Raw genomic sequence first — 13,447 nt, 5'->3', positions numbered from 1 at the left:
CCTATCGTGAACTGTGAATTCATGGGATCCAGGCTGGCCGCTCCTATGAGAATCTAAAGCCTAATGATCTGTCACTGTCTCCCATCACCCCCAGAGGGGACCATCCAGTTCAGAAACACAAGCTCAGGGCTCCTGCTGATTCTACATGATGGTGAGTTGTGGAATTATTTATATTATATGCTACAATGTCATAATAATAGAAATAAAGTGCACAGTGAGTGTAATGCACTTGAATCATCCTGAAACCATCCCACCCTGGTCTGTGAAAAAATTGCCTTCTACGAAACCAGTCCCTAGTGCCAAAAATGTTGAAGACCACTGCTCTACAGAATCTATCAGTCACTCTTCCTCCCCTCACCCCCTGCAAACCCGCCCTAAAAGCACACCCTGCAAACCCGCCATGAATTGACACTCTGCTTCTATTCCTCTTCCCCACGTGTCTGTGTCTGGAGGAAGAAGATAAAGGACAAGCTGCCCCCAAGACCAAGCGGGCAGCTCCAAGAAATGAAACTTACAGGTTGGTCTCCTGTTTCTTTACCAAGCCTTTACCATGGTAACCCCTGGTCCCTTTCAGCCACCACCGCCCCGCCCAGCACAGCTCAAACCCCAGCCAGACAAGGTTGTTGACAAAAGAGAGCCCTCAGGGGCATGGGGAGAGTCTGGACACGTGTGGGAGTCAGCCGTGTATCATCGGAGGTGGCCGGGCACATGTCGGGGATGAGGGAAAGACCAAGAGTCCTCTGTTGGGCCCAAGGGCTAGACAGACAAAACCTAGACAGTCACGTGGCTGGTTGCATGCCGTGGCCGCCGGGCTGGGTCCAGGAGGAGGGAGGGGTGCTCTTTCCTGGAGGTGTCCCAGGGCACGGGGTAGACGGTCCTGATGGAAAAACATCCAGCTTTCAGTGGAGGTTATCTTTGATAACTCCACAGTGACCTGGTTCTCCAAAGGAAAGCCAGACAACATGAGCTGGTTTGTCTCCAAACTGAAGGCTAGAGTCCTGGGCTCTTTGGGTTATCTGGCATGGCAGACGGTCAACCTGGCAGGACATCCGGGAGAGACAGACACAGGCAGAGGGCAGAAAGCTCAAGGGAGATCCCCAGGCCAAGGCTATTGGGGTTTGCTCAGCCGTTCCTGAACCCCCTGCACACGTACACACACACAGTGGCACGCACACACACACACACATGCCTCAGCAAGTCCTGGAGAGGGAGGTGTCGAGGGGGCCTGGCTAGCTGTTCAGACGGACTCCCAGAGCCAGCGAGTGGGTGGGGCTGGAACATGAGTTCATCTGTTTCCTGCCCACATCTGGTATAAAAGGAGGCAGAGGCTCACAGAGGAGCACAGCTGTGTCTGGCTGCAGGGCCAAGAGCGCTGTCAAGAAGAGCCACACGCCCCCCTCCAGCCACTGAATTCCTGCAGCTCAGCAGCCACAGCGGAGCAGGACGAACCACCAATCGCAAGGCACCTCTGAGAACTTCAGGTAGGAGAAAAGCAAACTCCCTCCATCCTCTTACTTTGGGCTTGAGGCAGAGGACTCACCTCCCCAGAATCCCCTCCCTCCACGATCCCCCGCTATCCCTCTATTTTCTTTTTCTTTTTGAGACGGAGTCTCACTCTGTTGCCCAGGCTGGAGTGGAGTGGCACGATCTTGGCTCACTACAGCCTCCGCCTCCTGGGTTCAAGCGATTCTCCTGCCTCAGCCTCCCGAGTAGCTGAGACTCCAGGTGTGTGCCACCATGCCTGGCCAGTTTTTGTATTTTCAGCAGAGACAGGGTTTCACCATGCCAGGCTGGTTTCAAACTCTTGACCTTGTGATCCGCCCATCTAGGCCTCCCAAAGTTCTGGGATTACAGGGATGAGCCAGCACACCCAGCCAATTCCTCTATTTTCTTTTCCTTAGCCTTGAGCTGACCCTGCCCTAGGGGTGAGTGCAGGCATGCAGGGAGGATGGTCAGGTCCCACCAACAACCCCATTACCGAGAAACAAGAACCTTGACTCCCTCGGTCCCTCTGCCTCAAGACCTCCCCGATTTCCCACCTCACGCCTGCTAACGAATGAAACAATCGCTGGGAAAGCATCATAAGAGAATTAAGGCCAGGCGCTGTGGCTCACGCCTGTAATCTCAGCACTCTGCAAGGCTGAGGCAGGCAGATCGCTTGAGCCCGGGAGTCTGAGACCAGCCAGGGCAACATGGCAAAACCCTGTCTCTCCCCCAGAAATACAAAAATTAACTGGGTGTGCTGGTATGCCTGTATCCCCAGCTACTTGGGAGACTGAGGTGGGAGGATTGCTTGAACCAGGGAGGTGGAGGCTGCAGTGAGCCAATATTGAGCCACTGAATTCCAGCATGGGTGACAGAGCAAGACCCTGTCTCAAAAAGTGAAAGAAAGAAAGAAAGAAAGAAAGAAAGAAAGAAAGAAAGAAAGAAAGAGAGAGAGAAAGGGAGAGGAAAGGAAAGGAAGAGAAAAAGAAAGAAAAGAAAAAGAGAGATAAAGCGAGAGAAAGAGGAAAGAGAAAGGAAGAAAAAAGGAAAGAAAATTTAAAATCTCATGCAAATCAAAGATGTTGTGATCATTGATAATGGAGGCTGAGCTAAACGCCCCCGGGCTGCAAGGGCAGAGCGTGGTAATGACCTCTCACCTGCCTTTTTCTGAGGCTTTTTTATGGGACACAGAGGGAAGGCAAATGGACTAGATTCCAAGATTCCCACAGGGCAAGATGGGAGAAGCCTCCCTGTGACTGCCTGCGGGTGAGTCCATCTGAGTGAGACAGAGCGGGACAGGCTCAGAATCTGAACGTGGCCTCTTCCTGCACCGTGCCCTGGTGTTTACCTATCACCTATTTGCAGCAAACAAGAAGAGTCGAGCCCACAGCTAGGGCACCAGCTCCCCTCCCCTCCCACCCGTCTTCCAGAGCGACCCCTTCACCAGCCCTCTTTCCCTTGCTCTAGGATGCAGACGTCTCCAGCTCTCGCCTGCCTGGTCCTGGGCCTGGCCCTCCTCTTTGGTGAAGGGTCCACCGTTCACCATCCCCCATCCCACGTGGCCCACCTGGCCTCAGACTTCGGGGTGAGGGTGTTTCAGCAGGTGTCGCAGGCCTCCAAGGACCGAAACGTGGTTTTCTCACCCTATGGGGTGGCCTCGGTGTTGGCCATGCTGCAGTCGACCACGGGAGGAGAAACCCGGAGGCAGATCCAAGCGGCCATGGGATTCAAGATTGATGGTGAGTGATGGGACACTGTGGAGGAGGGGGGGCAACCATGAGATTCAAGATTGATGGTGAGTGACAGGACATGGGGGCGGGGAGAGGCATGCAGTCCCCACAGAACAGGCCAGCCAGAAGTCGAGGAAAGGCTGGCCCTTGCTGAGCTGAGCCAAGCACTGTGCAGCTGTGCTACAGGGTCCCCCCATCTTCCCACCACACTCTAAGTCATTGGACCCTTAAACTGCCAAGTGTGTCTGGTCAGTGGATTTACCGCTTATTCACCACTGCGTGATCTTAACCTCGTTAAGCCTCAGTTTGCCCATTTACAAAATGGGGATTATAAAAAATACCTACCACATGGCTGGGCATGGTGGCTCATGCCTGTAATCCCAGTACTTTGGGAGGCCCAGGTGGGTGGATCACCTGAGGTCAGAAGTTCGAGACCAGCCTGACCAACATGGTGAAACCCCGTCTCTACTAAAAAAAAAAATACTAAAATACAAAAATCAGCCAGGCATGGTGGCGCACGCTTGTAATCCCAGCTACTCGGGAGGCTTAGGTTGGAGAATCACTTGAACCTGGGAGGCAGAGGTTGCAGTGAGCTGAGATGGCATCTCCAGCCTGGGTGACAGAGCAAGACTCCGAAACTCCGTCTCAAAACCAAAACAAGAACAAACAAAAACAAAAACAAGTCTCCCACATAGGACTGCCCTGAAGAACTCGTGGAATTACACTTGTGAAATGCTTAGCATAGCCAGTACTAACAGAAAAAAATCTAAGGCCAGGCACAGTGCCTCACGCCTGTCATCTCAGCACTTTGGAAGGCTGAGGCAGAGGTTTCGGTGAGCTGAGATCCAGCCATTGTCCTCCAGCCTGGGTAACAACAGCGTAACTACATCTCAAAAAAAAGAAAAGAAAAGAAAGAAAAAAGAAAAGAGGCCCGGCGTGGTGGCTCACACCTGTAATCCTAGCACTTTGGGAGGCCGAGGTGGGTGGATCACCTGAGGTCAGGAGTTCAAAACCAGCTTGGCCATCATGGTGAAACCCCATCTTTAAAAAAAAAAAAAAAAAAGGAAAAAAGAAAAAAGAAAGGGTGGGATCTGAGACTGTTGAAGAAAGGAAGGAGATGCAGAGACCCCTGGGAAAGCACGGTAGCCCCCATCCATCAGGATTGGGCCTCTTGTTGGGGAAGTGGGCTGGGCTGGGAACCCTCAACTCGACAGGAGCCTCACATGTCCTCCCTCTCTGCCCCGGCACAGACAAGGGCACGGCCCCTGCCCTCCGGCATTTGTACAAGGAGCTGATGGGGCCGTGGAACAAGGATGAGATCAGCACCACAGACGCCATCTTCGTCCAGCGGGACCTGAAGCTGGTCCCGGGCTTCATGCCTCACTTCTTCAGGCTCTTCCGGACCACGGTTAAGCAGGTGGACTTTGCAGAGGTGGAGAGAGCCAGATTCATCATCAATGACTGGGTGAAGACACACACAAAAGGTAAGCAGGCAGGGAAAGGAAGCCCATCCCCAGGGCCTCAAGAGAAAGAGAGTTTGGAAACAAATCCACATATCTTAGTTGGGTGCAGTGGTTCACACCTGTAATCCCAGCCCAACATTTTGGGAGGTCTAGGCAAGAGGACGGCTTGAGGCCTGGAGTTTGGGAACAGCCTGGCCAACATAGCAAGACACCATCTCTACAAAAGACTTAAAAATTAGCCAGGCATGGTGGTGCACACCTGTAGTGCCAGCTACTTGGGAGGCTGAGGTGGGAGGATCACTTGAGTCCAGGAGTTCAAGGTGGCATGAGCTATGTTTGCCCCACTGCACTCCAGCCTGGGCAGCAGAGCAAGACCCCATCTCTAAAAAACAAGCCAAAACAACAACAACAACAAAAATCCACGTATCCTAAACAACGCTCCTTTTCAGCATTCTCTTCTCTATGGACAGAGGGCTGGATGCTTTAAGAACCAAAGCGTAGGTCAGGTGAGGTGGCTCATGCCTGTAATCCCAGCACTTTGCCAGGCTGAGGCAAGCGGATCACCTGAGGTCAGGAGTTCGAGACCAGCCTGGCCAACATAGTGAAACCGTTTCTACTAAAAATACAAAATTAGCCAGGCGTGGTGGCGCATGCCAGCAATCCCAGCTACTCGGGAGGCTGAGGCAGGAGAATCGCTTGAACCCAGGGAGGCAGAGGTTGCAGTGAGCCAAGACTGCACCATTGCACTCTAGCCTGGGCGACAAGAGCAAGACTCCATCTCAAAAAAAAAATTTTGTTCCTTTTTTTTTTAAATTTTTCATTCAGGGTGGTATGGCCGTAGATTAAAAAAAAAAAAAAAAAAAGTGATACAAAGACTCAAAACAAGGGGATGGAAAAAAACTCACCAACCAAATGGAGAGCAAAAATAAATAAATAAAAAGCAGGAGTTGTAATTCTCACACTTAATAAAATAGATTTCAAAGCTACAAGGATGCAAGGGTAAAAGGATTAATGCAACAATAAGAGATCTTAACACCCAGATACATAAGACACATAATGAGATTTAGATTCAACGAGACAACAAATTGATAACGATATTCAGGACTTGAACTCAGAGCCAGAACAAATAAACACAATAGAGGTCTCCATTTTAAACACATAAAATATGCATTAACCACTTTAAACACTCAAAATATTGATCGGCCATTATTGAAACCCATTTTAGGAATGAAGTAATATTCCTTTTTCCCTCTTTTTCTTTTTTTCCCCTTCTTTTTCTCTTTTTCCCTCTAAAAAAAAAAAAAAGTGTCTAACTTCCTGATCACTGGTTTTCCTATAGGTATGATCGGCGACTTGCTTGGGAAAGGGGCTGTGGACCAGCTGACGCGGCTGGTGCTGGTGAACGCCCTCTACTTCAATGGCCACTGGAAGACTCCCTTCCCAGACTCCGGCACCCACCACCGTCTCTTCCACAAGTCAGACGGCAGCACTGTCTCCGTGCCCATGATGAGTCAGACCAACAAGTTCAACTATAGTAAGTCCAAGAGCCCCTTCCCCACAGCCCACGGCGAGTGCATCTCATATTCCCGGGGTCTCCCAAGGAATACCCAAACTGTCGCCCTCCGAGGGAGGAAGACCACAGGGAATGCTCCCCTCTAAGGGAGGAGAGACCCTAGAATATACTCCAGCTTTGACAAAGATTTCCCAAGCAGGAGACATTAGGATAATGGGAACAGAAGACGGAGCTTTTTTAGCTGGGAAGAAGGAACAGAGTCTCGCTCTGTCCCTGGGCTGGAATGCAATGGCATGATCTCAGCTTACGGTAGCCTCCGCCTCCCGGGTTCAAGCTATTCTCCTGCCTCAGCCTCCCAAGTAGCTGGGATTACAGGCATGCACCACCACGTATGGCTAATTTTGTATTTTTAGTAGAGACGGTTTCACCGTGTTGGCCAGGCTGGTCTTGAACTCCTGACCTCAAGTGATCTGCCCACCTTGGCCTCCAAAAGTGCTGGGATTACAGGTGTGAGTCACTGCTCCCAGCGACAGGAGCTTTATCCCATGAAGGGTGAAGCTGAAATCCAGAAATTCCCTCAGGGCCACATCTGTCTACCTGACTCCAGGGTCCCATCTTAGTGTGTTGTTAATGTGATTACCTGGGGCTGAGAAATCCCGCTGGGGGAGTCGAGGTTAAGAGATGAGGACTCCAGGTGTGGTAGCTCACGAGAGCGAGAGAGTGAAACTTCATCTCAAAGAAAAAAAGAAAAGGATGAGGACTGAGATCAATTGGTGGCTGGGTGTGGGGAAATGGAAGTCAAGGAAGGCTGAAAGGGACAGAGAAGGCCTGGCGAGGTGGCTCACGCCTGTGATCCTGGCACTTTAGGAGTCCAAGAAGGGGGACTGCTTGAGGCCAGAAGTTAAAGACCATCCTGGGCAACATAGCAAGACCCTGTCCCTACAAAATAGATATATTTTATACATATATATAAAATATATTTAAATATATGTATCATATATATGTATCATACATATTATACGTAAATATATGTATCATACATATATGATACATATATTTAAATATGTATATATATTTTAAAAATTAGCCGGGCTTGGTGACATGCATCTGTAGTCTACTCAAGAGGCTGAGGAGAGGCCAGGTGCAGTGGCTCACACCTGTAATCCCAGCACTTCCGGAAGTCAAACAGGTGGATCACCTGGGGTCAGGAGTTCAAGACCAGCCTTGCCAACATGGTGAAACCCCATCTCTATAAAAATACAAAAATAGCTGGGTATGATGATGAGTGCCTGTAATTCCAGCTACTCAGGAGGCTGAGGCAGGGGAATTACTTGAACCTAGGAGGGGGAGGTTGCACTGAGCCTAGATCGTGCCATCGCATTCCAGCCTAGGTGACAGAGTGCGACTCTGCCTCAAACAAAAAAAAAGAAGAAGCTGAGGTGGGAGGATCGTTTGAACCAGCAGTTGGGAGGGTGCAGTAAGCTATGACCACTGCACTGCACTCCAGTCTGGGTGACACAGTGAAACCCTGTCTCTAAGACAAAAAAAGAAACCCAGAAATTAGAAGATACTGAATCGGTTAAAGAGAAGGGAAATGGACATTAAAATACTGAATAGGGGAGCAGTGAACAGGGGATCCCCAAAAGCCAGGCAGGAGAGAGAGCTTGGCTTCCAGAAAGCATGGCAAGGCCAGGAGAACAAGGTGAAAACCCAGTGCTGGGTTGCCGTCAGCGAGAGCTGGAGCCGTGTCTGACGCGCCATCTTGCTGTCTCCACAGCTGAGTTCACCACACCCGATGGCCATTACTACGACATCCTGGAGCTGCCCTACCACGGGACCACCCTCAGCATGTTCATTGCTGCTCCTTATGAAAAAGAGGTGCCTCTCTCTGCCCTCACCAACATTCTGAGTGCCCAGCTCATCAGCCACTGGAAAGGCAACATGACCAGGCTGCCCCGCCTCCTCGTTCTGCCCAAGTAAGCCACCTTGCCATCTCCCCCGCCGGCCCGCCCCTCCCTCCAGGCTCGCTGAAATCACTGCCCCCAGGCTGAATTTCCTAGACCCGTGATGCTCGCAGGGCAGGGACCTGCATGTGTGGGAGGCTGATGGGAAACACTATGGCCTGGGTTTGATTATGCATCTCGCAATCATCTCTCCTGCTGTTTCTGCTGGAGGGCAGGGGACAGCTCTTCCGGACCACACTCCCACATTGACTATCCCCAGAATACCCCAGAAAAGCCCCCAAAAGGAGAGCCAGAGACATGAGGGAGGTGGGGGCCCAATCAGTCCACATCCACTTACTGTGGCCCCATCAGCATTCCCATCCCCCACCCTTTCAAGTCAACATCCAAACAAAAGAAATCATTTTCAAGGAAGGAGCAGCTCAAAGCTCAGCTTTTAGCTGGGGTTCCAAGAAAGCAGATTTTTCGAAATCCTTCTGCAGAAGGAAGCAAAGGGATTTTTCAATACCCAGAAGAGGGCTGGAGCTGGGAAATTCCAGAATGATAGGGAAGCCTCCCACCACGCTCATCCCAAATTTCCAGCTGCTGTAATGCCAGGCTTGGGGGAAGAGGAGAATTTTTAGTTGGTTAGCTGGTGTGTGCTCTCACTTGCATCCTCTTTCTCTCTTCCTCTTTTTTTTTTTTTTTCTCTTTCTCTCTCCGGCTCATAAACATTGAGGTAATTAGTCGTGCCCTGGTGAGAAGCAGAGAGTGCCCAAAGCCTCCCTGCTTGAGTCCTCTTCAGGGTTAGCCCTCAGAAACACAATCTGCAGACCAGATTTTTGTTCCAGCATCCTTGCGGGAGAATTTGCCCTTGGCTTCCCCCGCCCCAGCCAGCCTGAATAAAATTATGCTGAAACTACTGTCTTATTTGAGGAAAGTAATTAGTCATAGGTGGGAGGGAGTGGGGAGATTGCAGAAGAATGTTGATGAATATTAGAATCCCAGCAGCAAGGGGAACTTTGCAAACAGCTTTTGAAAAAGAACAAGGGGCCGGCCAGGCGCGGTGATGCACACCTGTAATCCCAGCGTTTGGGGAGGCAGAGGCGGGTCGATTGCTTGAGGTCAGGAGTTCGAGACCAGGCTGGACAATATGATGAAACCTTGTTTCTACTAAAAGTACAAAAATTAGCTGGGCCTGGTGGCGAGCACCTATAATCCCAGCTACTGGGACAGCTGAAACAGGAGAATCACTTGAACCTGGGAAGCGGAGGCTGCAGTGAGCCAAGATGACGCCATTGCACTTCAGCCCGGGGGACGGAGCAAGACTCTGTCTCAAAAAAAAAAGAAAGAAAAAGAGCCAGGCCTCCCTCTCCAACCTTCACCTCCATTCCTATTCTGTTCACTTTATTTGGGGGACACCTGGTAGGGGACAGGGAAGGGGGCTACCAGCCAGAGGGGACCCCCAACTTGAGCTGCCTACTGCTGTTATCCACAGGTTCTCCCTGGAGACGGAAGTCGACCTCAGGAAGCCCCTAGAGAACTTGGGAATGACCAACGTATTCAGACCATTCCAGGCGGACTTTACAAGTCTTTCAGGTAAGAGGACTTGCCTTTGCATTTTCTGATCCCAGTGGAGTGCGGGGGCCCTAAGAGGGAAAAGGAACATCTCCTTGAGAGCGACAGTTGATCTATCCCTGTATCCACGTCTGTTTCAGACCAAGAACCTCTCCACGTCGCGCAGGCGCTGCAGAAAGTGAAGATCGAGGTGAACGAGAGCGGCACGGTGGCCTCCTCATCCACAGGTGAGTCTGGCTCAGGTGAGGCCCCACGGGCACGGTGCCTCCATCGCCCTTCAGGATAACTGGTCCCCAGACCCAAAAAGGACCCCACAGCCCTCTCTGCACAGACCTCTCTGCACAGAACGGCTCTGTTTGTGCTCAGCCCACTCCACCCACTCTTCCAACCTGTTTCTCAGCCTGGAAGACGGGCTTGGGACCACAGGACCCTGTTTCCTCACCTGATGGTTCCTAAGTTCCCTGACTATGAAAAGGCTCATAAAGGAAAACCCACGCTGTTCCCACAGTGGGGAGTAAACTTAAGACATGCTTATCGGGCCGGGCCCGGTGGCTCATGCCTGTAATACCAGCACCTTGGGAGGCCGAGGCAGGCGGATCACTTGAGGTGAGGAATTTGAGACCAGCCTGGCCAACATGGTGAAACCCTGTGTCTACTAAAAACACAAAAATTAACCAGGCGTGGTGGTGCACACCTGTAATCCCAGCTACTCGGGAGGCTGAGGCAGGAGAATTACAGGTGCACACCTGTAATCCCAGGGAACCAGGAGGCAGAGGTTGCAGTGAGTCAAGATTGCACCACTGCACTCCAGACTAAGCAATAGAGCAAGATTCTGTATTTAAAAAGAAAAAAGAAAGAAAGAAAAAGAAAAGTGCTTACGAATAAGACCTTAAAGGATTTAGATAAATGTGTGCAAGGGGAAAACGGATCCACTGCCACCAAGCTCCTAGAGGAAACCATGTCTTGAGGACATCTCTAAATGTTAAGGTTCACATTCAGGAAAACAACTTCTAGCTGGGCTCAGTGGCTCACACCTGTAATCCCAGCACTTTGGGAGGCCAAGGTGAGAGGATCGCTTGAGCCCAGGCATTTGGGATAAGCCTGGGCAACCTAATGAGACCCAGTTTCTACAAAAAATATAAAAAAATATTAGGCATGGTGGCATGTACCTGTAGTCCCAATTACTTGGGAGACTGAGGTGGGAGGATCACTTGAGCCCAGGAGTTGAGGCTGCGGTGAGCCATGATGGCACCACTGCACGCCAGCCTGAGCGACAGAGGGAGACCCTGTCTCTAAGAAAAAGGGCGGGGGAGTGCCAGTGCCAGCATCCCTCTGCTTTAACACATTTTCCCTTCTCTTGCAGCTGTCATAGTCTCAGCCCGAATGGCCCCCGAGGAGATCATCATGGACAGACCCTTCCTCTTTGTGGTCCGGCACAACCCCACAGGTGAGCCTGGAGCCCATCACGTTCCACATCCTCCGACTCATTCTTTCTCTCAGGAGCTAGTCCCGACAGATGCAGACATCACTCTAGCTCTGAGAGGGCTCTGGGCAGGGGATCCATACCCCTTCCCCGCTTCCCATCCCAAGAGGAGGCGTCCTTCTATCACCCACAGACAGTGCCAGGGCACCGTCCCCGCTCTGTCACTCAGGCAGCTGTGACTCCACACAGCTCACTCATCTGCCCAGATACCAGCCCTGCCACCCACATGCAGCCCGATGAGCTGTCCCGTTCCTTCCACTTCTCAACTCCCACGGTTCTTCCATCCTCAGGAACAGTCCTTTTCATGGGCCAAGTCATGGAACCCTGACCCTGGGAAAAAACGCCTTTATCTGGGACAAACTGGAGATGCATCGGGAAAGAAGAAACTCCGAAGACAAGAATTTTAGTGTTAATGACTCTTTCTGGAGGAAGACAAAACATTTGCCTTTTGTGACCAGATCTGTCTCCAAGACCTCAGCCTCTCCTTGAGGGACCTTTAGGTCAAACTCCCTAGTCTCTGCCTGGGACCCTGGGAGAGAAGTTTGAAGCACAGCTCCCTCAAGGTCTCCAAACCAAATGGTGACACCTGCGGGACCATCTGGGCACCTGCTTCCGCCCGTCTCTCTGCCCACTTGGGTCTACAGACCTGGTTCCCACCGAGGACCTTTGCAGGACGGAACCACGTGGCTTACAGGAGCTTTTGTGTGCTTGGTAGAAACGATTTCTGTTCCAGTCTTGTTGCCATCACTCTCGTACCATCTGCCACCGTGGAGGAGGCTGGTGACAGGCCAAAGGCCGAAGGAAGAAACACTCATTCATCTCAGAGTCCATTCCGGCACTGACCATCCCTCCCCAGCACAGAGAAGCTGGAGGTCGCAGAGTGAATGCCCCCCAAGCCCTGAGACCCTCCTGGCCTGGCCGTCTCCCTCCCCAGAAACAGTGTGCATCGATTATTTTGGAGTGTAGGTGACTTGTTTACTCATTGAAGCGGATTTCTGCTTCATTTTATTTTATAGGAATAGAGAAAGAAAGGTCAGATGTGTGCCCAGCTCTTCACCCCCAATCTCTTGGTGGGGAGAGTGGAATGCCAGAGGTGTGCCTGAATATTTATTATCTCTTTGCCCTTGTGTGCTTGTTAGAGAGAAAGAGAACTATTACGGAAAAGAATAGTATTTAAACTTGCCTCGAGTGGTACTTTGTGATCTGTGTCACTATATCTCAGGAAGTCTGGCCACTTGACTGGCACATACCCCTTGGGACGTCCAGCGTGATGGGGCCCACACTGCCACCTTGTGGCCACCTGAGACCCTCCTGCCCCTCTTATCCTCGTGTTTTTCCACTTGATGGAAATTGACCATCCAATTTCAGCTTCCTTTAGGGGACCAAAAGGACACAGTGGGGAGAGAGACTTGGGTGAGGACAGAGTGGTTTCCAATGTGTTCAATAGATTTAGGAGCAAAAATGCAAGGGGCTGCATGACCTACCAGGACAGAACTTTCCCCAATTACAGGGTGACTCACAGCCGCATCGGTGACTCACTTCAATGTGTCATTTCCGGCTGCTGTGTGTGAGCAGTGGACACGTGAGGGGGGGTGGGTGAGAGAGAGACAGGCAGCTCAGATTCAACTACCTTAGATAATGTTTCTGAAAACCTACCAGCCAGAGGGTAGGGCACAAAGATGGATGTATGCACTTTGGGAGGCCAAGGCAGGAGGATTGCTTGAGCCCAGGAGTTTGAGACCAGCCTGGGCAACATAGCAAGACCCCTGTCTCTTTAAAAATATATATTTTAAATATTTGAAATATACATTTCTAATATCTTTAAGTATATCTATTTTAAAGACCCGTTTATGGAAGAATTGTACATAGATATGAAATGAATGTGATCTAATAGAATCTAATCAGCCCAGCATGTTCCCCCCTGAAAAATCCTCTTTCTTTAGGGTTTTTCTTCCTTTCTTTCTTGTTTGATTTTGCACTGGACAGGGATGTCAGCCACACACAGGACCCACGGGGGTGGTGTCATATGCTATTGAAATTGTGTTGAATTGTATGCTTTTTCACTTTTGATATATAAACAAGTAAAAATGGTTCAAAAAATTAATAAAATAAATAAATATGAAAACTATGTCATAACAGTCACTGCCTTTACCTTCGCCATTTCACATCGTACAACAAATCAGAAGCCTAGGCCAGGCGTGGTGGTTCATACCTGCAATCCCAGCATTTTGGGAGGCTGAGGTGCGCAGATCACC

At 50.6% G+C, this 13,447-nt stretch overlaps 1 protein-coding gene across 2 annotated transcripts; it reads left to right on the top strand.

The window, feature by feature from the left end:
* The first annotated feature begins 1,341 nt into the window (after positions 1 to 1,341).
* Positions 1,342 to 13,317, top strand: SERPINE1 (serpin family E member 1). Of its 2 annotated transcripts, none has more exons than XM_002743970.5 (9): positions 1,342 to 1,481; positions 2,953 to 3,224; positions 4,466 to 4,699; positions 6,018 to 6,212; positions 7,969 to 8,167; positions 9,630 to 9,730; positions 9,850 to 9,936; positions 11,073 to 11,156; positions 11,483 to 13,317. In XM_002743970.5, exons 2-9 carry the CDS (start codon positions 2,954 to 2,956, stop codon positions 11,518 to 11,520), a joined length of 1,209 nt encoding a protein of 402 aa, XP_002744016.1. In that variant the 5' UTR covers positions 1,342 to 1,481; position 2,953; the 3' UTR covers positions 11,521 to 13,317. The 2 variants fall into 2 exon arrangements, with proteins under 2 accessions (XP_002744016.1, XP_054103865.2); XM_054247890.2 differs by having other exon boundaries at positions 2,953 to 3,280.
* Positions 13,318 to 13,447: the final 130 nt, after the last annotated feature.

The sequence above is a fragment of the Callithrix jacchus genome, chromosome 2 (genome assembly GCF_049354715.1).
Source record: "Callithrix jacchus isolate 240 chromosome 2, calJac240_pri, whole genome shotgun sequence".
In the NCBI taxonomy this organism is placed as follows: Eukaryota; Metazoa; Chordata; class Mammalia; order Primates; family Cebidae; genus Callithrix; species Callithrix jacchus.
Note: the sequence above shows the minus strand (reverse complement) of the source record. Positions and strands in the feature narration are given on the sequence as shown.

What these genes read in the sequence shown, in the direction of transcription:
- SERPINE1 (XM_002743970.5), top strand. Translation starts at nt 2,954, where the DNA reads ATGCAGACGTCTCCAGCTCTCGCCTGCCTGGTCCTGGGCCTGGCCCTC. An exon ending in CGCCTCCTCGTTCTGCCCAA is followed by an intron (nt 8,168 to 9,629) that starts GTAAGCCACCTT and finishes TGTTATCCACAG; the next exon opens with GTTCTCCCTGGAGACGGAAG. An exon ending in GGTGGCCTCCTCATCCACAG is followed by an intron (nt 9,937 to 11,072) that starts GTGAGTCTGGCT and finishes CTTCTCTTGCAG; the next exon opens with CTGTCATAGTCTCAGCCCGA.